Consider the following 26,496-nt stretch of genomic DNA (forward strand, 5'->3'; position numbering starts at 1 on the left):
CATGTTTTTACCTGTAACTGGTGTTGCATCTATATATTATGTATATAAAAACACACACGTATTTGAATGGAATATTGTGTTAAAATTTCAATGTAATCGGTGAAGAACTTTTGGAGATTACAGCATGTGTTGCTCTTACGTTCAACTGATGGCGTTGTTTTTCAAAAAACGCATGTTTATTCCTGTCACTCGTGAGGCATGTATTTAGTAGGTATATAAAAACAAATGCAACGTTGTGTCAAAATTTCTAAGCAATCGGTAAAGAGGATTTGAAGATTTCCCTCACGTAAAAAACACATTAAAAAAGTTTAAAAAAAATTTTTTTCCCCACACAAACGAGTCATCTATATAGTATATATATAAAAACCTGCTCGGATGCGAATGGAACGTTGTATGATAATTTCAAAGCAATCAGCAAAGAACTTTTGGAGATTAGTGATTTTGAACAAACAAACATTTCCATTTTTATTTATATAGACTAATAGTTTTGTACATTCATTTTAATATATATAGTTAAACTCCTGCTGTGAGACCAAAACCTGGCAGTTGCCTAATATGACATTTATCTGGGTTTCCACTGAGAGGTTTTATGAAATACTGAACATTGTATATGTTCACAGGAGTTGTTCCTTAGTGGATGTGGGGCCCTTTGGTAAGGTTGGTTGGTTATGGTTTGATCACTTTGGTAAGTTGGGTTAGTTATGGTTTCACCTCTTAGGTAAGGTTGGTTAGTTTTGGTTTGACACCTCTGGTAAGGGGGATTAGTTTTGGTTTGACTACTCTGGTAACTAGGATTAGTTTTAGTTTGACTACTTTGGTAAGACCCTATGAAAGGAACGCTCCTCGCAACTTGAGAACGTCTTAATTCAACTGCTCAGCCTTTATTTTATTATACCTGACATCGGTAAACACTCTCTGTCTAGACTCAGGAGCCAGATGAAAAGCAACGCAATACAGTAATGGAGGAATCGATTGCCCTTTCAAATAATATTAGATTATTCATGTGTCTATTACTAGTGAAGGTTTTTATGATGAACAACTGTGTATCAGGTCTGAGCAATAACACAAGATGAGCAGTAGAAGTGGTTCTCCCCCAGCAGGGTGAGGTGCTCCCCCAGCAGGGTGAGGTGCTCCCCCAGCAGGGTGAGGTGCTCCCCCAGCAGGGTGAGGTTCTCCCCCAGCAGGGTGAGGTGCTCCCCCAGCAGGGTGAGGTGCTCCCCCAGCAGGGTGAGGTGCTCCCCCCGCAGGGTGAGGTGCTCCCCCAGCAGGGTGAGGTGCTCCCCCAGCAGGGTGAGGTTCTCCCCCAGCAGGGTGAAGTTCTCCCCCAGCAGGGTGAGGTTCTCCCCCAGCAGGGTGAGGTTCTCCCCCAGCAGGGTGAGGTTCTCCCCCAGCAGGGTGAGGTGCTCCCCCAGCAGGGTGAGGTTCTCCCCCAGCAGGGTGAGGTTCTCCCCCAGCAGGGTGAGGTGCTCCCCCAGCAGGGTGAGGTTCTCCCCCAGCAGGGTGAGGTTCTTCCCCAGCAGGGTGAGGTTCTTCCCCAGCAGGGTGAGGTTCTTCCCCAGCAGGGTGAGGTGCTCCCCCAGCAGGGTGAGGTGCTCCCCCAGCAGGGTGAGGTTCTCCCCCAGCAGGGTGAGGTTCTCCCCCAGCAGGGTGAGGTTCTCCCCCAGCAGGGTGAGGTTCTCCCCCAGCAGGGTGAGGTTCTCCCCCAGCAGGGTGAGGTTCTCCCCCAGCAGGGTGAGGTTCTCCCCCAGCAGGGTGAGGGGGTCTTGCCAGCAGGGTGAGGTTCTCCCCCAGGAGGGATAGGTTCTCCCCCAGCAGGGGTGAGGGTCTCCGCAGCAGGGTGAGGGGGTCTTGCCAGCAGGGTGAGGTTCTCCCCCAGCAGGGGTGAGGGTCTCCGCAGCAGGGTGAGGGGGTCTTACCAGCAGGGTGAGGGTCTCCCCAGCAGGGTGTGGGTCTCCCCAGCAGGGTGAGGGGTCTCCCCAGCAGGGTGAGGGGTCTCCTCAGCAGAGTGAGGGTCTCCCCAGCAGGGTGAGGGGTCTTGCCAGCAGGGTAAGGTTCTCCCCAGTAGGGTGAGGGGTCTTGCCAGCAGGGTAAGGTTCTCCCCAGTAGGGTGAGGGGTCTCGTCAGCAGTGTGAGGGTCTCCCACTGCAGCGTGAAGAAGGTGACGCCGTGGTCCAGCACCAACATTCTTGGTGTGAATTCTAGGGTCGCTGGGGTGGGTGTTACCAAGGCGAGGAGCAGCAGATGGTGAGGTTCTCCCCCAGTAGGGTGAGGGAGGCAATACCAGCGCCAAGTAGCAGCAGGTAGAAGGCGCCCTGTAGATGATGTAGTCCAAGTACCACTTTCGTGCGGCCCTGTTGAAGGTGTCATTATCGGTCTAGAAGTCATCAAACTTTTGTAAACATTTATTCAAACACGCTCATCTCAATATGTAAAGCCTTCGATACGCTGCAACATGAATACGAGCACTTTCAACTGAATAAATACGAATGCACATATATAAAAAACTTTTAAGAAAATATAATTGGCCAATTATAAACCATACATATTATTATATTCATGGCTGAGTGAGGCAGAGTGTATACTAACCTGTGCTGAGTCATGAATACCTGGAGGGTCCAAGGACTGGGACTCTCTGTTCTCCCTCACTCTCCTTGTTATTACCTCCTGAGTCCAGTGATCTATTATGCCAGCATCTTCCAGTCTGGACAACACTTGACGGAAGCTAGACAAGAATGGTGCACCTCTCCTAAAACAAGAAGCTTTAGTTAGTTTAATCTCCTCATTATTCCAATTTATGTCACGGCAAAATTATTTGACGGCATATTACTGAGGTTCAAATAAATTAAGCTATCGCTTCACACTTGTAGGTCAAAGTTGGTAAGTATTACATTCAGAAATTTATTAAAAGAACGTCTTACTATTATCTGCATGTGGATAAAGTTGACATAAGTGAGTTGAAGGGATGACATGTCTGTGCTCATACAAAGGCCCACATACACATACTAATATACAGTTTTCCCTAGAACATTGGAGCACTACTATGCTCTCTGTGAGCCACTACATTGTAATATTGTGAGTAGATTTGCTGCTCAAATAATCACTTCGCTATTGCAATGTTTGACATTATTCCTCTTCAAAGATATTAAAAATATCATAATTCAGCAAATCCTGGACAGTTTTAAAGCCTGATTAAATCATTTATAATGTGTTTTACATTCGTGTTGCTTTCACTACTGTTATACTGAACTTTCTAATCCATTACCTCGGTCACAGGGACTGTTCTCCTGTTAGTGTGGACTTTACTCTCCAGGAGATGTTACCCAAACCTGTTGACTTTACTCTCCATGAGATGCTACCAAACCTGTTGACTTTACTCTCCAGGAGATGCTACCCAAACCTGTTGACTTTACTCTCCAGGAGATGCTACCAAACCTGTTGACTCTACACCCCAGGAGGTGCTACCCAAACCTGTTGACTCTACTCTCCACGAGCTGTTCATCGTTTTCAAGTTTGTGGGTTGGCTCAAATTTTGGAAGTTGCTTCCTTTGCAAATTTATTTCTTCATACCCTCGAGATAAACCTGGCCGACCATAGGGAGAGCCATAGTGAAGGCGAGTTTCTGGTTATTGAGTTGAATTATGTCATAAAGGACTGGGCGGTACGAGGATATGTGGACAAATTCCCACCGTCAGCAGGTGACATGGCCATGACATTGTTAGGGAGACAGTTTAAATTATCGTGAGTGGGAACTAATCAGCGCACGGCAGAGGTTAAGATGTCTTGCAAAGAGGCACAGCGATTGACCCAAGCACAGCACTCACACACGTGTGCTCCTCACACTTGTTTGTTCCTCACACATGTGTGTTCCTCACTCATGTGTGTTCCTCACACATGTGTGTTCCTCACTCATGTGTGTTCCTCACACATGTGTGTTCCTCACTCACGTGTGTTCCTCACTCTTGTTTGTTCTTCACTCGTGTGTGTTCCTTACTCATGTGTGCTCCTCACTCGTGTGTGAGGCGCCCTTCCAACCGCTGTTCCTCACCAGCCGGGGGTGTCTCACCAAACTCTAGCAGTTGTTGTCAGACAGACGATAAAGTACTGTGGTGATGTCCAACAACGTGTGGGATCCCAGGAGCTGAGTTCGATAGATGATATTCGTTTGAGCTTTGCAACGAAAGCTGAGTGGACCGGCAACTTCGACGGCCAAAGCGAGCTAACCCGATGTGCATTGTTGCGGCAGCCTGTGGAATGCTCTGGACAAGTGGACGACGAGATCTCCAAGCTTATGTATGACCGAAGAGAAGAATGCATCAAGTGATTCAATATGTCCGACAAAGGACTACTAGTCCACAATAAACTAGTCGCCTCCGGCGGCAACAATCAATCCTCAGATGTGCAAAAGGAGGTAGTACGAATATTGTGAGTCATCGGTGTGAGCCGTGACTGTCAATCCAATGGAGGAGTTGGTGGTCTGTTATCTGGACATCAAGATGCTGTCGGTTGTAACCCATAAGGATCTCGTCCGAGATCCTTATGGGTTACTTGGAAACCCATAAGGATCTCGGCTTATATAGTTGCTTGGAAACACGTCGGAGCTACAAGTACGGCTGCCTGTTAGACAATACAATAGCTAATAATTTAGTCGAGTGTGTGGTTGTCTACTCGTGACAAGTTCAAGGTAGTTCCGAAGGAAGTATATTTAGGTTGTGTTAGGCGTGAGGAGCCGATGCCAATGACATCACAAGCCAGGAAAATAACAATTTCGTAAGCATGTTGCTTAATGTTTATTATTATCTAGCTGCACCCTGCCACGCGAGCCACAGCAACTCTCCCCTGTCCCACCGTCCTCCCCACCATTCTCCACTCTCCTGTCCCCTCGTCTCCACCATCCCCCCACTCCCCCGTCCACTCGTCCTCCCTCCCATTACCCATCCTCCCCCGTCCCCTCGTCCTCACCACTCCCCATCCCCCACTCCTGTCCCCTCGTCCTCCCCATCATTCCTCACTTGCTCGTCCGATGCATTCCTAAATGATCTGATGTTCCAATCAGAAAAATGGGAACATCAAATGATCTGATGTTCTTTTCACGAAAAAATAAGAATAGTAAAAAAAAAAGAAATGAAAAACAATGAAAAAATAAAAAAAATAAACCATACACATGAAATGAACGGAATGGTAAACAACACAGCTAAATTGCCATGCAAGGTCAGACAAAATAATTAAATCAAAATGAAAATATATCGGCATTTATGAAAATTCAATTTATAAATGCAATTGGAAACATTTAAATGGAATCGTAACATATTTAGTACAGCATGTGTTGCTTTTACGTGCAAAAAATGGCGCTGTTTTTAAAAAGAAGCATGTTTTTACTTGTCAGAGGTGTGGCATCTATATAGTAGGTATATAAAAATATGTGGGAAACGAACATTTTGTCAAAATTTCAAAGCTATAAGCTGAAGAACATTTGGAGATTACAGCATGCGTTGCTCTCAGATCCAACAGATGGCGCTGTTTTTAAAAAAATACATGTTCTTACCTGTCACAGGTGTGGCATGTATATTGTAGGTATATAAAAAGTCGTGTGTATTTGAATGCAACGTTGTGTCAAAATTTCAAAGCAATTGGAAAGGAGGTTTTGGAGATTTCCCCTCACATGAAAACTCACATGAAAAACACAGCGTTTCACAAAAGAATGTTTTTATCTGTCACAGACGTGACATCTATATAGTATGTATAAAAACACGCTCGTATGTTAATGTAACGTTGTGTGAACATTCCAAAGCAATCGGTGAAGAACTTTTGGAGATTAGCGATGTAGAACAGACTAACATTTCCATTTTTATTTATATAGCTTAAACATTCAGTATTAATGTTTAGGTGATTATTTACATCATTGATAAAGTTGAGAGCTGACAATTGATGCATTAAATGAGCACGTAATATCTTCTAATATTTGGATTGCAAGAGACAATATTTGAGTGAGAAGAATATGTTACATTAATTACTATTTCTCATATATTACTGCTGATAATATTATCATGTTTATATATGTATAATTTACATAATAGTTTGACGAAGATGAAATTTTGGTGGCCAGGAGAAGACAATATACTGTTGTGGAGTGTACAGGGAGCTGTTTGAAAGTGTGAAACAGCTGTATATTCGAGGCAACGAAATTGCAACCCGTCTGAAGCCCAGATGATTTCAGTTAACTTGTTACCCAACCACTTGGGCAGGACGGTTGAGCGACAGTCTCGCTTCTTGCAGGTCGGTGTTCAATCCCCTACCGTCCAAATGGTTAGGCACCATTAATTTCTGCATTCCCATCCCAAATCCTTATCCTGACCCCTTCCAAGTGCTTTATAATCGTAATGGTTCGGCACTTTCCCTTTAAAGTTCCCTTCTCTTCTAGTTAACCTGCATTTATGTAGATATTTATTTATGAATGACTTAGAAGGATAACCTTGCAGGGTATTGTAATATTAGTTTCAATATATCTTTTTACACTTCAAGAAGCTATTATTTGCTCCTATCTTGTGGCTCTGGGAAAGCTTCTAATACTCGACCTTACCTGCCTTTAAGTCCAGAGACATTCAATTAACAAAATTAATCTTTGGGAAACAAACTGCGGAACCGGTGGAGGTCGTCCTGACGAGACGACCAACTACCATTCAGGTGAAGCTGACGAACTGTGTTATAAACTGACAACGAACAAGGTTGGCTAATATTTATCTCGTCCTAATGGAGGCTGCAGACCGAAGGGGCCACCAGCTGAGGTCCCCTGCTGGTGACCCCAGCTGGTGAAAGTGGCCATCAGTTTCAACTGCGTCAGCTCACCCAAACACCTCTTCTCTAGAGCCTTGTTCTGGGCTCCGAGGCGCCTGTCAGGGAGCAGGCTTGTGTAAGTGCACCATGTTGCACTATAATATGTAAGTGCACCATGTTACACAATATTATGTAAGTACACCATGCTGCACTATGATATGCAAGTACACCATGCTGCACTATAATATGTAAGTGCACCATGTTACACAATATTATGTAAGTACACCATGCTGCACTATGATATGCAAGTACACCATGTTGCACAATAATATGTAAATGTACCATGTTGCACTATAATATGTAAGTTTACCATGTTACACAATATTATGTAAGTGCACCATGTTGCACAATATTATGTAAATGTACCATGTTGCACAATATTATGTAAGTGCACCATGTCGCATTATAATATGTAAGTGCACCATGTGGCATTATAATATGTAAGTACTGTCGGAAAATCCGACACCATTTAATATATCATACAGACAGATAATAGCTGTGTTGTATAAACAAGTTAACCCATAGAAAACGTAACTTGTAGTGGAATTACCGTCTAAAGAAAACGGGATATCATCACCACATACTATTATAATTCACCACCTACTATTGTGGGAATTATTCTTAAATACATTAGTCTTTGGACTTTACCATCATAAAACATCTTATATAAATTAATTTAATTATCAGTAGTAAAGTAGAGTAAATGTGACCCTTCTATCACTTTCTGAAATCTGGACAAAGTAGGCCAGGCGAGAGTGAGGAAGGGGGGAGCCATTGTTGTGTCACCTCCGAGACGTGTGGAGCAAATTTAGCTCCTATCATATCTGGACAATGTCGGCCAGTAACGTCAATAGTATGGAGTGTTAAACAGCCATTGTTGTGTCACCTCCGAGACGTGTGGAGCAAATTTAGCTCCTATCATATCTGGACAATGTCGGCCAGTAACGTCAATAGTATGGAGTGTTAGATGCAGCCATTATTGAGACCAGAGGCTCACACGGGAGCAAATTCGGCTCCTGTTAATTTTACTTGGACGTAGTGTTATGGATACCAAAGGTGTACCATCTGTCAACACGCTGTCAACAAATCAAGTTAAGTGTTCTTTCCGAAACCCATTATCTATCATTTATGGCCATTAATGTCAGGATATAGGGTGACCCGGTTAGATCACGTGGAAGCCTCAAACTAAAGGTAATTAAGCCAGGTCTTCATGTTCCACGTACAGTTTTCTCTGAAATACTTGTCATATATAGGATTCTGGCTTCACAGCTAGCGCACTTTTGACAGGTCAAGACCAGGAAGCAAGATTTGTGCACCAGTTACTGGGTGATATGGAAGCTACCTCAAAGAGGATAATTTGGTGTCTACACCCTAGTTATACCTGGTGGACTAACCTGCTGTACTATAAGATAAGGAACCTCTTCAATGTATGTAGTTACTGTAGTTTGATTGGCTGCATATATATTAATTTAATAACCCCCCCTAATGTGTAGAGGATCGATTTGTGAGATTGAGATTATTGCAGAAATACAGTCCACTTATCATTATACAAATTGCTATCGAAGTATATAAATTAACATAAATATAAATTCATATAAATTAAATAAATATAAATCTCACAGGTCGGTTCCCACAAGTACACCTTGTTGCACTATGATATGCAAGTAGACCCTGTAGCACAATGTTACAGCCAGCTAGGCCCAGTAACCGGGTTTTTTTCTGTTAACGTATCATATAACCTCTTCTTCCTTATCCTATCCTTAAATTAACCTCAAGTCGAAGGTTAATTTTCAGGAATTGGCAGCAGCAAGTAACAGTGTAAGGAATCAGGGGTGGGGGGGGGGGGGTTATAAACAATACGCAATTACACCTTCACCAATATGTTATCACCTTCACCAATATATATATATATATATATATATATATATATATATATATATATATATATATATATATATATATATATATATATATATATATATATATATATATATATGTCGTACCTAGTAGCCAGAACTCACTTCTCAGCCTACTATGCAAGGCCAAATTTGCCTAGTAAGCCAAGTTTTCATGAATTATTGTTTTTCGACTACCTAACCTACCTAACCTAACCTAACTTTTTCGGCTACCTAACCTAACCTAACCTATAAAGATAGGTTAGGTTAGGTTAGGTAGGGTTGGTTAGGTTTGGTCATATATCTACGTTAATTTTAACTCCAATAAAAAAAATTGACATCATACATAATGAAATGGGTAGCTTTATCATTTCATAAGAAAAAAATATGAGAAAATATATTAATTGAGGAAAACTTGGCTTATTAGGCAAATTTGGTCTTGCATATTAGGCTGAGAAGTGCGTTCTGGCTACTAGGTACGACATATATATATATATATATATATATATATATATATATATATATATATATATATATATATATATATATATATATATATATATATATATATATATATATATATATATTGGTGTATACTGGCAGCAGGTTTTCTTTCAAACATGTTTCATTGAATATGACCGCATATTCTGTATTTATTATTTTCTGGTTTAGGGCTTCTATCCCTCTAACTATTTTCTTAGCATCAGGGCTTAATTGAAATAGGAGTTCTCCAAAACTCATTTTCGTACTTTTAAGGTGAAGAAAAGAAGTGATTTACTATAGAGGGTATTACACTTATTTGTATAATTTGCACGACGTTTCGAACCTCCATGGTTCATTCTCAAGTGAACAGATCTTACAATACTAGTTGATTTTATACCCGCATTAGGTCAGGTGATAATGCAATGAAGGTGAAAACATGGGGGGATACATAAGGGATAAACATAGGGGCTGCAGAAGGCTTATTGGCCCATACGAGGCATCTCCTATCTAAACACAAAGATTAATCCAGTGTAATTGGCCTGTTATGTTGGACATTGTCTTCTGTGTTGGCATCGATATGTTCTTGTCTTGTCCTTACTCTCATGGTGGGTAGAGTAAATAGTTCCGTGATTTGGGTGTTCATGGTAGGTCGCTCTATTCTTATGTGAATTGCCTCAAGAATTTGTAATCTTCTTGAATCTTGGGTTTTGTCTATTATGCAAGTATTCTTGTTCAACATTTCTCTTGTTAGAGTAATGTCATGGGCTTGTCTCATGTGATTCCTAGGGGCACCAGATTGAAGATGGCATGTCAAACGCCTCGTCAGCTTGGTCGACGTCATACCTATGTACTTACATTGAAGGTTACATCCTTCGTGGGGGCAAGTGTACATGTATACAACGCTTGACTGCTGTAGAGGGTTCTCCGTCGGCTTCGGGCTGTTTTTGATAAGGAGTTCGGAAGTCTTCTTGGTTTTGTAGAATATTATCAGGTTTATGTTTTGGTTAGGAGTAGTGCTTTTTACTCCTTTACGGATTATTTCTTTCATTATTCTTTCCTCTTTTATATGTTCACTGTGCATGGTTGATTTGTAATATAATTTTATTGGGGGTGTTGTGGTTTCTGTTCTAGGTTCTGAATTATACCAACGGTCCAAGTGTCTTCTTATAGCAGCGTTTATTTCCGCGTTGCTATATCCGTTGTTCACCAATACCTGAGTTACTCTTTCAAACTCTCTACTCACGTTGCTCCATTCAGAGCAGTGGGTAAGCGCTCGACGAATATAAGCATTGAGAACACTGGCTTTGTATCTTTGGGGGCACTCACTTCTACCGTTCAGGCATAATCCTATGTTGGTGGGCTTGGTATATACGTTGGTGCTTAAAGAGGTTCCTGTTTTTGTTATTAGTACATCCAAGAATGGCAGACTGTTATTTTCACTATTTTCATGTGTAAATCGGAGTACTGACTCTCTCTCTAGGTGTCTTTTTAGGTCAATTAGTTCATCTGAGTCTTTTACTATTACGAATATGTCATCTACATAACGGCAGTATACAGTTGGTTTTTGTCTGCTACTGAAGACCCTATCTTCGATGGTTCCCATATAAAAATTAGCAAATAAAACTCCTAAGGGGGAGCCCATTGCTACTCCGTCTATTTGTAAATACATGTCTCCTTGTGGACTGATGAAAGGGGCTTCCTTTGTACATGCTTCGAGAAGACTTTTCAAGTGTGGCTCAAGTATGTCTAATTTGGGGGTGCTCTCGTCTCTGTATACTCTGTCCAGTATCATTCCTATGGTTGTGTCGACTGGGACGTTGGTAAAAAGGGATTCAACGTCCAGGGAAGCGATGATTCCATCGGGCTGGGTAGATTTGATCAATTCTAGGAAATCTGCTGATGATTGTAGACTAAACTTACTTGGAGTGTATGGAGTTAGGAGTTCATTGAGTTTGTTTGCCAGGTGATAAGTTGGGGTTGGTATTTGGCTGATTATAGGGCGTAGTGGGTTACCTGGTTTATGCGTCTTAACATTGCCGTAGGCATATCCTAAGCCATAGTCGCCTTGAAGTTTATTGAAATGCACACTACCTTTCTTTGCGTTGATTGCTGTAATTGTTTTGTTTACTTTCCGCTTAAGGTCTTCTACGGGGTTCCTCGTGATTCGTTGAAATTTGGAGTCGTCACTTAGGATGTCGCTAATTTTGTTCATGTATTCATGGGTAGGAATCAATACATATGCTGCTGTTTTGTCGGCTTTTCTTATTGTTACGTCTTTCAGATTTTTTAGTTGTTTCGCTGCTTCTTTGAGTCGTGGGGTTAAGATTGTAGATGAATATGTTCCTCGTTTTTTCCCTGCTTCTGCAAGTAGTTCAGCTTGAAGTGTGTCAGTGGTGATGACTTTTTTGTTGTCTTCTAGCTTATGGATATCGTCCAGAAGCATTTCGATTTCCAGGCGTTTTTGATGCATCTTTGGTTTAGATAAGAATTGACAATTTAGACCAAGATTTAAGAGGTCTCGTTGGTCCTGGGTAAGATCATAAGAAGTCAGGTTAAAGTAGCCATCTTTAGGACGAGGGATTTTTAGCTGTCCACCGTTTAGGGATGTTAACTTACGGAGTGTCTTTGTTTCTACAAGAGTTTTATGTTGTTGTTTCAGGTTAAAAAGTTCACTGTTGATGGTTTGCTTGAGTTGGATAGGGATGTCGTACTGGGTCCATTTGTTTAACAGATGCTCCGCCTGCTCTATAAAGGTTTGGAGGGCTTCCTTCTTCTTGTTTAGTTGATGTCGAATGAGCTCTTGCCTATACCTATAGGTAAACTCTGTATTGCGGACTGCTGGGTCATGTGGGTTTATATTGGTGTATACTGGCAGCAGGTTTTCTTTCAAACATGTTTCATTGAATATGACCGCATATTCTGTATTTATTATTTTCTGGTTTAGGGCTTCTATCCCTCTAACTATTTTCTTAGCATCTGGGCTTAATTGAAATTGCCTTTATAGAGCCAAACCTTTATAGAGCAGGCGGAGCATCTGTTAAACAAATGGACCCAGTACGACATCCCTATCCAACTCAAGCAAACCATCAACAGTGAACTTTTTAACCTGAAACAACAACATAAAACTCTTGTAGAAACAAAGACACTCCGTAAGTTAACATCCCTAAACGGTGGACAGCTAAAAATCCCTCGTCCTAAAGATGGCTACTTTAACCTGACTTCTTATGATCTTACCCAGGACCAACGAGACCTCTTAAATCTTGGTCTAAATTGTCAATTCTTATCTAAACCAAAGATGCATCAAAAACGCCTGGAAATCGAAATGCTTCTGGACGATATCCATAAGCTAGAAGACAACAAAAAAGTCATCACCACTGACACACTTCAAGCTGAACTACTTGCAGAAGCAGGGAAAAAACGAGGAACATATTCATCTACAATCTTAACCCCACGACTCAAAGAAGCAGCGAAACAACTAAAAAATCTGAAAGACGTAACAATAAGAAAAGCCGACAAAACAGCAGCATATGTATTGATTCCTACCCATGAATACATGAACAAAATTAGCGACATCCTAAGTGACGACTCCAAATTTCAACGAATCACGAGGAACCCCGTAGAAGACCTTAAGCGGAAAGTAAACAAAACAATTACAGCAATCAACGCAAAGAAAGGTAGTGTGCATTTCAATAAACTTCAAGGCGACTATGGCTTAGGATATGCCTACGGCAATGTTAAGACGCATAAACCAGGTAACCCACTACGCCCTATAATCAGCCAAATACCAACCCCAACTTATCACCTGGCAAACAAACTCAATGAACTCCTAACTCCATACACTCCAAGTAAGTTTAGTCTACAATCATCAGCAGATTTCCTAGAATTGATCAAATCTACCCAGCCCGATGGAATCATCGCTTCCCTGGACGTTGAATCCCTTTTTACCAACGTCCCAGTCGACACAACCATAGGAATGATACTGGACAGAGTATACAGAGACGAGAGCACCCTCAAATTAGACATACTTGAGCCACACTTGAAAAGTCTTCTCGAAGCATGTACAAAGGAAGCCCCTTTCATCAGTCCACAAGGAGACATGTATTTACAAATAGACGGAGTAGCAATGGGCTCCCCCTTAGGAGTTTTATTTGCTAATTTTTATATGGGAACCATCGAAGATAGGGTCTTCAGTAGCAGACAAAAACCAACTGTATACTGCCGTTATGTAGATGACATATTCGTAATAGTAAAAGACTCAGATGAACTAATTGACCTAAAAAGACACCTAGAGAGAGAGTCAGTACTCCGATTTACACATGAAAATAGTGAAAATAACAGTCTGCCATTCTTGGATGTACTAATAACAAAAACAGGAACCTCTTTAAGCACCAACGTATATACCAAGCCCACCAACATAGGATTATGCCTGAACGGTAGAAGTGAGTGCCCCCAAAGATACAAAGCCAGTGTTCTCAATGCTTATATTCGTCGAGCGCTTACCCACTGCTCTGAATGGAGCAACGTGAGTAGAGAGTTTGAAAGAGTAACTCAGGTATTGGTGAACAACGGATATAGCAACGCGGAAATAAACGCTGCTATAAGAAGACACTTGGACCGTTGGTATAATTCAGAACCTAGAACGGAAACCACAACACCCCCAATAAAATTATATTACAAATCAACCATGCACAGTGAACATAAAAAAGAGGAAAGAATAATGAAAGAAATAATCCGTAAAGGAGTAAAAAGCACTTCTCCTAACCAAAACATAAACCTGATAATATTCTACAAAACCAAGAAGACTTCCGAACTCCTTATCAAAAACAGCCCGAAGCCGACGGAGAACCCTCTACAGCAGTCAAGCGTTGTATACATGTACACTTGCCCCCACGAAGGATGTAACCTTCAATGTAAGTACATAGGTATGACGTCGACCAAGCTGACGAGGCGTTTGACATGCCATCTTCAATCTGGTGCCCCTAGGAATCACATGAGACAAGCTCATGACATTACTCTAACAAGAGAAATGTTGAACAAGAATACTTGCATAATAGACAAAACCCAAGATTCAAGAAGATTACAAATTCTTGAGGCAATTCACATAAGAATAGAGCGACCTACCATGAACACCCAAATCACGGAACTATTTACTCTACCCACCATGAGAGTAAGGACAAGACAAGAACATATCGATGCCAACACAGAAGACAATGTCCAACATAACAGGCCAATTACACTGGATTAATCTTTGTGTTTAGATAGGAGATGCCACGTATGGGCCAATAAGCGTTCTGCAGCCCCTATGTTTATCCCTTATGTATCCCCCCATATTTTCACCTTCATTGTATTATCACCTGACCTAATGCGGGTATAAAATCAACTAGTATTGTAAGATCTGTTCACTTGAGAATGAACCATGGAGGTTCGAAACGTCGTGCAAATTATACAAATAAGTGTAATACACTCTATAGTAAATCACTTCTTTTCTTCACCTTAAAAGTACGAAAATGAGTTTTGGAGAACTCCTATTTCAATTAAGCCCTGATGCTAAGAAAATAGTTAGAGGGATAGAAGCCCTAAACCAGAAAATAATAAATACAGAATATGCGGTCATATTCAATGAAACATATATATATATATATATATATATATATATATATATATATATATATATATATATATATATATATATATATATATATATATATATATATATATATGTCGTACCTAATAGCCAGAACGCACTTCTCAGCCTACTATGCAAGGCCCGATTTGCCTATTAAGCCAAGTTTTCATGAATTAATTGTTTTTCGACTACCTAACCTACCTAACCTAACCTAACCTAACTTTTTCGGCTACCTAACCAAACCTAACCTATAAAGATAGGTTAGGTTAGGTTAGGTAGGGTTGGTTAGGTTTGGTCATATATCTACGTTAATTTTAACTCCAATAAAAAAATTGACCTCATACATAATGAAATGGGTAGCTTTATCATTTCATAAGAAAAAAATTAGAAAAAACATATTAATTCAGGAAAACTTGGCTTATTAGGCAAATCGGGCCTTGAATAGTAGGCCAAAAAGTGAGTTCTGGCTACTAGGTACGATATATATATATATATATATATATATATATATATATATATATATATATATATATATATATATGTCGTACCTAGTAGCCAGAACGCACTTCTCAGCCTACTATGCAAGGCCCGATTTGCCTAATAAGCCAAGTTTTCCTGAATTAATATATTTTCTCTAATTTTTTTCTTATGAAATGATAAAGCTATCCATTTCATTATATATGAAGTAAATTTTTTTTAATTGGAGTTAAAATTAACGTAGATATATGACCGAACCTAACCAACCCTACCTAACCTAACCTAACCTATCTTTATAGGTTAGGTTAGGTAGCCGAAAAAGTTAGGTTAGGTTAGGTTAGGTAGGTTAGGTAGTCGAAAAACAATTAATTCATGAAAACTTGGCTTATTAGGCAAATCGGGCCTTGCATAGTAGGCTGAGAAGTGCGTTCTGGCTACTAGGTACGACATATATATATATATATATATATATGTCGTACCTAGTAGCCAGAACTCACTTCTCAGCCTACTATGCGAGGCCCGATTTGCCTAATAAGCCAAGTTTTACTGAATTATTATATTTTCTCTAATTTTTTTCTTATGAAATGATAAAGCTACCCATTTCATTATGTATGAGGTCAATTTTTTTTAATTGGAGTTAAAATTAACGTAGATATATGACCGAACCTAACCAACCCTACCTAACCTAACCTAACCTATCTTTATAGGTTAGGTTAGGTTAGGTAGCCGAAAACGTTAGGTTAGGTTAGGTTAGGTAGGTTAGGTTGTCGAAAAAACATTAATTCATGAAAACTAGGATTATTAGGCAAATCAGGCCTTGCATAGTAGGCTGAGAAGTGAGTTCTGGCTACTAGGTACGACATATATATATATATATATATATATATATATATATATATATATATATATATATATATATATATATATATATGTCGTACCTAGTAGCCAGAACTCACTTCTCAGCCTACTATTCAAGGCCCGATTTGCCTAATAAGCCAAGTTTTCCTGAATTAATATATTTACTATAATTTTTTTCTTATGAAATGATAAAGCAACCCTTTTCTCTATGTATGAGGTCAATTTTTTTTTATTGGAGTTAAAATTAACGTAGATATATGACCGAACCTAACCAACCCTACCTAACCTAACCTAACCTATATTTATAGGTAAGGTTAGGTTAGGTAGCCAAAAAAAGCTAGGTTAGGTTAGGTTAGGTAGGTTAGGTAGACGAAAAAACATTAATTCATGAAAACTTGGCTTATTAGGCAAATCGGGCCTTGAATAGTAGGCTGAGAATTGCGTTCTGGCTATTAGGTACGACATATATATATATATATATATATATATATATATAATATATATATATATATATATAATATATATATATATATATATATATATATATATATATATATATATATATATACATACATATATATATATATGTATATATATATATATATATATATATATATATATATATATATATATATAGGAGGCTACACAGGGGTAAGACCTCAACATGTGAAGGAAATGGTGAACCCTGTTCTTGGCCCAGCTGCAGAAGCGCTCCTGACAGAAATCACAACGTTTGTCAACAACTGCCTCGCCGGGTTAATCCCTGATGAAATCAAACCATTCTTCTTTGGTGCATCCCTATGTGCCCTCAAAAAGAAGGGGGGAGGAATCAGACCCATTGCCGTTGGTAATACCCTTCGCCGCCTAGTTGCAAGGGCTGCTGTCAGAAGTATCCGAACGGAAGCAGCCACCATGCTGCAACCCAACCAGCTGGGGTTTGGAGTCCCCCAAGGCTGTGAAGCAGCGGCTCATGCTGCACGAGCCTACATTAGCTCTCTTACTGAAGACCAGGCAGTAGTAAAATTAGATTTTAAAAACGCTTTCAACTCGGTCAAAAGGGAAGCAATCCTCACTGCAGTCCAGGAACATTGCCCAAGCATTCTCCCGTTTGTGTCAGCAGGCTACAGCAAAGACTCAACCCTCCTGTTTGGCAAACATGAAGTCACCTCGGCAGAGGGAATTCAACAGGGTGACCCACTTGCACCGTTCCTCTTTTGCATAGCGGTTCGAGAAATTACAACCAGACTGGCCAGCGAGCTCAACATCTGGTTCCTGGATGATGGCACTCTGGCAGGCACACAAGATTCCCTGCTAGAAGACTTACAGCTGGTGAAGACACGGGGGGAGTCCATGGGTCTCGTTCTTAGCCCCTCCAAGTGCGAAATTATTGCATCTAGTGAAGTAATCATTAGAGCAGTGAAATCAGTTCTACCAGAAGCCTCAGTCGTTAAACCTACCGACAGCACACTACTCGGAGCACCTCTGGCCCACAATGCCATTGCTGCAGTCCTTGACGAAAAGTTTAGAGACCTAAAGAGGATGGAAGAGAGAATTGGGGACTTGGACTCCCACGATGCCCTCTACCTTCTCACAAAGTGCCTTACCCTGCCCAGGCTAACATACTTCTTAAGGTGTGCACCAACTTTTGGCAACCCACTTCTAAATCAATATGATGAGCTCCTCAGGTCAATATTCAGGAAGGCGCTCAACCTAGATTTAGATGACAGTCAGTGGGACCAAGCAACACTACCAGTGAGATTTGGAGGGATAGGCATACGAAAGGCAACTGAGGTAGCACTTCCAGCATTCTTATCCTCATGTACAGCAGCCAACGAATTGGTAGGGCAGATCCTACCAGAGCGTATGAGAGAGACAGCGGGAACTCATGATCAAACGTTCATCGAAGCAGCCAGACAATGGGACACCATTGCACACCCTCAACCCCGACCACAAGTCCCAAAAGACCACAAGCAGGCCCACTGGGATAGCCCCATAATGGAAAAGACTGTCACAGCAATGATTGACAACGCTGATGCTGAAAACAAAGCCCGCCTCCTAGCGGTAACAGCACCCCACGCCGGGGATTTTTTATTTGCTGTGCCCAATGCAGCCCTGGGAACTCGCCTCAGTCATGACGCTCTCCGCATTGGAGTTGCCCTTCGCCTTGCCGCCCCCATCCTCACCGAACATAGGTGCATCTGCGGAACTGCGATGGCAGACCAATATGGTCGTCATGGTCTGGTATGTCGTAAATCACAGGGTAAAATTGCAAGACATGAAGAAGTCAACGACATCATCAAGAGGAGCCTCGCCACAGCCCGCTGCCCGGCACAAAGAGAACCACACTTATCCAGACCTAACGACCCTCAGAAGCGCCCTGATGGGGTCACCTTGCTACCTTGGAAGGATGGTAAGCAAGTGGTATGGGACTACACGTGCGCTGCCACACTGGCCAGTACCTACCTCCACTACAGCACACGTGAAAGCGGTGGTGCTGCTTCTTTCAGGGAATCGCAGAAAATTATTAAATACAAAGGTCTAGCACACTGCTACAGCTTTGTTCCGATCGGCTCGGAGACCCTCGGTTCGTGGGGAAAATGTACATTGAAGTTCCTGAAGGAATTGGGGGACAAATTGATCAGCGCTACAAAAGACCAGAGAGCAAAAAGTTTCTTGTTCCAGCGCCTCAGTGTTGCGATTCAGAGGGGAAATGCCTGTTGCGTCTTGGGCACTAGTCCAACTTCAGAGGAATTCGAAGAAGTGTTTGACTTGCAACAATGATCGAACCCGTCTGTGACATTCATCAATGTTTCCCATTGTTGTGTTCTTCAAGAGATCCATAACCTTTAAGCACCTTTTTGCATTATTATTTTTGTATCAACCCATGTATATCGTATATATATATGTATATATATATATATGTATGTATATATGTATATATATATATATATATATATATATATATATATATGTATATATGTATATATATATATATATATATATATATAGGCACCTTAGTGTGTCAATCCAGAGAGGGAATGCACACTGCATCAATGTTTTCTGTTTGCCATCTGAGAAGCTGGAGGAACTCGACAACTTGTGACAAGTAGCCTTCTACCTTGCGTGTTATCAATGTTGTAACCCTTTTTGTGTACTGAAATTATAAATAATATATATATATATATATATATATATATATATATATATATATATATATATATATATACATATATATACATACATATATATATATATATATATGTATATATACATATATATACATACATATATATATATGTATATATATATATATATATATATATATATATATATATATATATATATATATATATATATATATATATATATATATATATATATGTCGTACCTAGTAGCCAGAACTCACTTCTCAGCCTACAGTGCAAGGCCCGATTTGCCTAATAAGCCAAGTTTTCATGAATTAATGTTTTTTCGTCTACCTAACCTACCTAACCTAACCTAACCTAGCTTTTTTTTTGCTACCTAACCTAACCTTACCTATATATATAGGTTAGGTTAGGTTAGGTAGGGTTGGTTAGGTTCGGTCATATATCTACGTTAATTTTAACTCCAATAAAAAAAATTGACCTCATACATAGTGAAAAGGGTAGCTTTATCATTTCATAAGAAAAAAATTATAGTAAATAAATTAATTCAGGAAAACTTGGCTTATTAGGCAAATCGGGCCTTGAATAGTAGGCTGAGAAGTGAGTTCTGGCTACTAGGTACGACATATATATATATATATATATATATATGTCGTACCTAATAGCCAGAATGCACTTGTCAGCCTACTATGCAAGGCCCGATTTGCCTAATAAGCCAAGTTTTCCTGAATTAATATATTTTCTCTAACTTTTTTCTTATGAAATGATAAATCTACCCATTTCATTATGTATGAGGTCAATTTTTTTTATTGGAGTTTAAATTAACGTAGATATATGACCAAACCTAACCAACCCTACCTAACCTATCTTTATAGGTTAGGTTAGGTTAGGTAACCGAAAAAGGTAGGTTAGGTTAGGTTAGGTAGGTTAGGTAGTCGAAAAACAATTAATTCATGAAAACTTGGCTTATTAGGCAAATCGGGCCTTGCATAGTAGGCTGAGAAGTGCGTTCTGGCAACTAGGTACGACATATATATATATATATATATATATATATATATATATATATATATATATATATATATATATATATATATATATATATATATATATATATATATATATATCGTACCTAGTAGCCAGAACGCACTTCTCAGCCTACTATGCAAGGCCCGATTTGCCTAATAAGCCAAGTTTTACAGAAATAATATATTTTCTCTAATTTTTTTTCTTATGAAATGATAAAGCTACCCATTTAATTTTGTATGAGGTCAATTTTGTGTTATTGGAGTTAAAATTAACGTAGATATATGACCGAACCTAACCAACCCTACCAAACCTAACCTAACCTATCTTTATAGGTTAGGTTAGGTTAGGTAGCCGAAAAAGTTAGGTTAGGTTAGGTTAGGTAGGTTAGGTAGTCGAAAAACAATTAATTCGTGAAAACTTGGCTTATTAGGCAAATCGGGCCTTGCATAGTAGGCTGAGAAGTGCGTTCTGGCTACTAGGTACGACATATATATATATATATATATATATATATATATATATATATATATATATATATATATATATATATATATATATATATATATATATTATATCTCTAAGTATTACAACACCTATTTACACTGTCACTTTCATTTAGGACACTCAATAGACCTGCAGTGTTCATCAAATCCCGGCAAGTCCACTACGTCCATGTACACGTCGTCCACACTCAATGGTAATACCGTCGAGTTCACCCTCCTCAACATGGGCCAGTCCACACAAAGTATCATGACGATGTCCCCACATCTGCTCTCCAGAAACACTGGCAGAGGGCTTCAGCGACAAGCTGACAGGGGTCTCAAATAATCACATACAGGGGTGGCTAAAACCCTGGCAGAAGTTTTCATCATCATCGACCTCACCCCTTAACTGAGATATGAAACAGGAACCTTTCACGGACGCCACCCTACCGCCAACAGATGGCGTTGTTTGCATCTCACCTAGTACCTGGGAGTTGGAGTGCAGGTCCATAGATGGCGCCGAAATCGCCACTCCACACTCCAGCAACGGCGTTGATTCCGTAACACACTAAATTGTTACAGTAATTGTTTTGCCCGAAATGCTATGCGTATTAGTGGCTTTAGGTATTGTATGTACTAGTTCTATATGGAAATCCAACTTTATGTTTGCAACTCATCTTCTATGTATGTACTTTTACCTGAATAAAAATTTGAATTTGAATTTGAATTTTGAATTGGAATTTTGAATTTGAATTTGAATATTATGTAAGTATACCATGTTGCACTATAATATATGTGCAACATATATTGAGTGCTTGTGTAGTACTCAATTACAAACCATGTTGCACTATATTATGTAAGTACACCATGTTGCACTATATTATGTAAGTACACCATGTTGCACTATATTTTGTACGTTAACCATGTTGCACTTTATTATGTAAGTACACCATGTTGCACTATATTATGTAAGTACACCATGTTGCACTATATTTTGTACGTTAACCATGTTGCACTTTATTATGTAAGTACACCATGTTGCACTATATTTTGTACGTTAACCATGTTGCACTATATTATGTAAGTACACCATGTTGCACTATATTTTGTACGTTAACCATGTTGCACTTTATTATGTAAGTACACCATGTTGCACTATATTTTGTACGTTAACCATGTTGCACTTTATTATGTAAGTACACCATGTTGCACTATAATCTGTAAGTATACCATGTTGCACTAATATATATATAAATACAACATGTTACATCAATATATTTGTAAATACAACATGCTGCATTGTGCTATGTAGGTACACAATGTCGCACTGTGCTATGTAAGTATACAAAGTTGTACTGTGTATGTAAGTACACAATACTGCACAATATGAAAATTTACATCATTGCATATTATTCTCTTTGAGACAAGGTACTTAATATTTCCCTTACATACATTGCAAATATTGATGGCGTTTGAAAATACTTGCCTGACTCCCCAACCAAAGACTGCTATTACGGTTATTCCCTTGTCGCTGATGTAGAAAGGAGTGTAGCCTTTTGAGTCGGTGTAGTAGGAGGCCACCAACACCTGTATGTAGTTTTTGTGGTCGATGAGTGAGAAGCTGCCTGACTTTACCTTCTGCAGCGCCTCCTTCGCTTCCAGCATCTGACGGAAACCACATATGTATTCATTATGATGAATACACACACGGTGTTCACACGTTGATTTTATAAATTAAAATAAGTAATAAACAACGCTTTATATAAGGAGATAAGAAGGTCCCTAGTTCAGGACAACTTTGGATGGGACTGACCATATATTTGCAAGTATAAATGACGCATATTTGTATATATTTTATGCTTGTGTTATTTCCATATACCATATGCATGCTATTAGATGTTTTAAATTTTTACAATACTTTGTAAATTCTTACCAAATTACATTAGTTAATGATTGTAAAAACTATTAGCAAAATTGATTGATTTTCATACCTCCATGTTATTATATATCTTCTTGACTACAGGAGATGAATGTTTTGCAAAGTACTCCAGAGTTGCTCCTTTGTAGAGCCAAGGATCGACTGCCCATTTCCAGGGCTTTTGAACCAGATCCTCGAAGGTGTCCAGAGGCCGCGTCGTCCCTTCAACTGTGAGGTGAGCGACAAGGGAGGAGTTGTATCCTGTGGTGATGATGAGGCAGAACACCAACCACCAACCCACCAGTAACTGCAAGTGTAAGGTAACACACAACTTAACTCGCTTCCAAGTGGCTTACATACAGTTAGCACACAAGCTGATATCTATCGTAAATATTCATTGGTGTCTATGTTTGGATAAATGCTTCACTAATGTATGTAAATAAACAAATTGATGGCCAAACGGGTATCACTATGACAAGCTGTACATTTATAAACAATCAAAAAGGCCGTATGTGGTTGATTGGTGTGGGACATAATGCTCATCAGCATCTAGAGGGTTATTAAGGCCGGCACAATCGCTTACTGAACCACCAACAAGTATACTTCAGTCCTGAACATAGTCCAGGACAGAAATAAACTCAGTATATGTACACCGAGTTAAACTTGTTTTAACTTTGTAATTACATCCATTAATATGATGTGCTAATAATTTCTCCTTGATTTCAGATCATACTATCGTTAATATTTGTTCCTAGGGAAATTATATTTATGGTTTATAATTAAGAAGAATTAAATTTGAACAGTGTTATGGATATTGCATTATTTATTGTGTTAAACGTCCTCTCGCTCGAGTTCAAGTGGCTGTAACAGTTGCCAATTCCCTTGCTGAAGAGAAGGGAGCGAGGTAAAGTAAGAGAACATTAATAATTACTCTTCCAGAGACACTGACGGAGGGGTCTCTGGGAGGGTCGTTAAGGAGGGCGCCCCAGCCATACAGGAGGGCGGTGGTGAGCTCCACCCGACGCCCACCAGCCACCCACTGCCACGCCCGCTGCAGCAGCCACAGGCACACGCTCCACGCCCCCACGCTCACCAGCAGCGCCACCCACAGCTCTCCTGTACGAATTTACTTCTCATTATTCCAAGTTAATTACATCTATGGACCAATAGATTAATTGTGAACTTTCGGTATTCCTGTTTCTTTTGTTACGGATAGAGGCACAGAGCGGACCACAAATATCCAGATGTGAAGCACAGTAAACAATTTTGACTGGCATAGTCTTAGACTGTATATATAATTTACACTTATAGACATGTCTCCACCCAGCAATATTCGCCATTAAAAAAATATGCGTAAACAATTGTATGTTACATCTCCCTTCCTTTTAAATAAAAATTTAAAGTATAGAGAATGATAAGGAAGAAAAATGTAATATGTAAACACAAATTTCATTAGATATAAAGAATTCATATTAATTAAATTAAAATTTTGCCATATAGTCTTGAAATCTTTAAAAAAAAATTGTGATTAAATGTGATTAAATTGCTTGTTATAGAATTTAAACAATATTATAAATATTTGATAATAAATTATATCGGACACCATTAATTCTATGGAAAATATATATATTTACAAATTAGTTTGAATACGATGATGCCGCTTGTTCTAATTTATATATGCAAGGTTCAAAATATAAATATACATTAGAACAAGGTTCTTGTTCTAATGTATATTTAACAGGATTATATTAATAATGGGTAATAATATCCATCGAAATGTAAAAATGTCATCTTCTATTGAAAAATGGATATAGCTGTACGGCAGACTGATGTAGGAAGATCCATTATACATGAATTGAGGTAAACTGTCGTCTATGGGTTAAGGCTGACTTAACAACTAGAATATATTCTTCTGTCAGGAACACTGTTAAAGCCAAAAGCAAGCTCTCGGTGTATGTACCACAGTGTGTGGAGCGTCTCAGTGTGTGTGTACCACAGTGTGTGGAGCGTCTCAGTGTGAATGTGCCACAGTGTGTGGAGCGTCTCAGTGTGTGTGTACCACAGTGTGTGGAGCGTCTCAGTGTATATGTACCACAGTGTGTGGAGCGTCTCAGTGTGTAGTTCCCACTGTGTGCGCAGCACCTCTCAGTGCTCATGTTCTCCACCACAATGTTGTACTTTAAATGTCTGTATTTATTATTGGTGGTGTTGATGGCTGGTTACACCAGCAATCAACAGCCAATTAATGCACAACTATATTCAACCCACTTCAAGACTCCGCACCGATATAGAAGCATCAAGAAATATGGGCCAATAGGCCCTTTGCAGTTACTTCCATTCTTCCCTTTAACTTACAAAATATTATACCCATTGTTTCGTGTTCTGTCATGTGTTGAAAGATTGTTTTCACCTCATCCAAAACTGTTGTAACATATCACCTCACCCAAATGCAGGTATAAAAAATCGAAGATGTTTAAGCTCTATTCAGTTATAGTTGTGTGTGTGTAAACTAAAGTCTTTGAAAATGTAATAAGTTTTACGAAACGCGCTCAAGTGTCGTGTCAGACTAGAAATAAAAATGAATTTCGGAGAATTGATTTTTCAGTTACCATCAACAGCGAAGAAAAATGTAAGAACCATTGCGAAAATTCGTGTTATAGAATTATTAATCTTACTTTTTCGGTCACATTTATTAATATATATATATATATATATATATATATATATATATATATATATATATATATATATATATATATATATATATATATATATATATATATATATATACATATATATAAGTGACAATGTCAGACCACGGAGGAAAAATTAAACAGGAATTTCATTAAGTACTTTCATATATTAATACATCTTCAGAAGGAGTGATTTTTACAGATCGAGTACTGGACATAACTAGGCAGGAGAGAATGGTGGAGCGAGGTGAGGTACAATACGTGGACACTGCAGACGGCCTGCATCAGCATCAGCATCAGGTGGGCTGCATCAGACGGCCTATTGGCCCGTCTGATGCAGCCCATTAGCCCATCTGATGCAGCAACCACATACAGGCCAACACATAGATAATTATAGCATAAAATAGTAAATAAATACAATGAATTAGTGAGACAAATCTGTTCCAATGATCCTCCTTAAATCGCCCTTTAATTGATCTATTAAAAATGATTCTAAGTTATATAGACCACTGCTAATGTTCAAATTAAGAACATAAGAACAAAGGTAACTGCAGAAGGCCTATTGGCCCATACGAGGCAGCTCCTATCTATAACCACCCAATTCCACCCATATACATGTCCAACCCGCGCTTGAAACAATCGAGGGACCCCACCTCCACCAGGTTACAGGGTATTTGGTTCTACAAATCATCGACCCTGTTACCGAACCAGTATTTACCCAAGTCTTTCCTAAATCTAAACTTATCCAATTTATACCCATTGTTTCGTATTCTGTCTTGAGTTGATACTTTTAATACCCTATTAATATCCCCTTTGTTATGTCCATTCATCCACTTGTAAACTTCTATCATGTCCCCCCCTAACTCTTCGTCTTTCCAGTGAATGCAATTTAAGCTTTATTAATCTTTCTTCATATGAAAGATTTCTAATTTGGGGAATTAACAGTCATCCTACGCTGGACACGTTCAAGTGAATTTATATCCATTCTATAGTATGGCGACCAAAATTGAACTGCATAATCTAAATGGGGACTAACCAGAGCAAGATATAGCTGAAGA

The 26,496-nt window shown here is 39.3% G+C and overlaps 1 protein-coding gene across 1 annotated transcript in view; it reads right to left on the reverse strand.

Annotated features, from left to right (window-relative positions):
• Positions 1-1,850: 1,850 nt before the first annotated feature.
• LOC123747452 (probable glutamate receptor) overlaps positions 1,851-26,496 on the reverse strand; it is a 128,849-nt gene continuing 104,203 nt past the window's right edge. Inside the window, exons 7-11 of the mRNA XM_069334971.1 lie at positions 23,677-23,861; positions 22,819-23,052; positions 22,314-22,492; positions 2,587-2,746; positions 1,851-2,351 (exon numbers count right to left, since the gene is read on the reverse strand). Coding sequence (XP_069191072.1) covers positions 2,220-2,351; positions 2,587-2,746; positions 22,314-22,492; positions 22,819-23,052; positions 23,677-23,861 — 890 coding nt within the window. The 3' untranslated portion in view covers positions 1,851-2,219. The remainder of the gene's footprint in view (positions 2,352-2,586; positions 2,747-22,313; positions 22,493-22,818; positions 23,053-23,676; positions 23,862-26,496) is intronic.

This window comes from Procambarus clarkii, chromosome 32 (genome assembly GCF_040958095.1).
Source record: "Procambarus clarkii isolate CNS0578487 chromosome 32, FALCON_Pclarkii_2.0, whole genome shotgun sequence".
Taxonomy (NCBI): domain Eukaryota; kingdom Metazoa; phylum Arthropoda; class Malacostraca; order Decapoda; family Cambaridae; genus Procambarus; species Procambarus clarkii.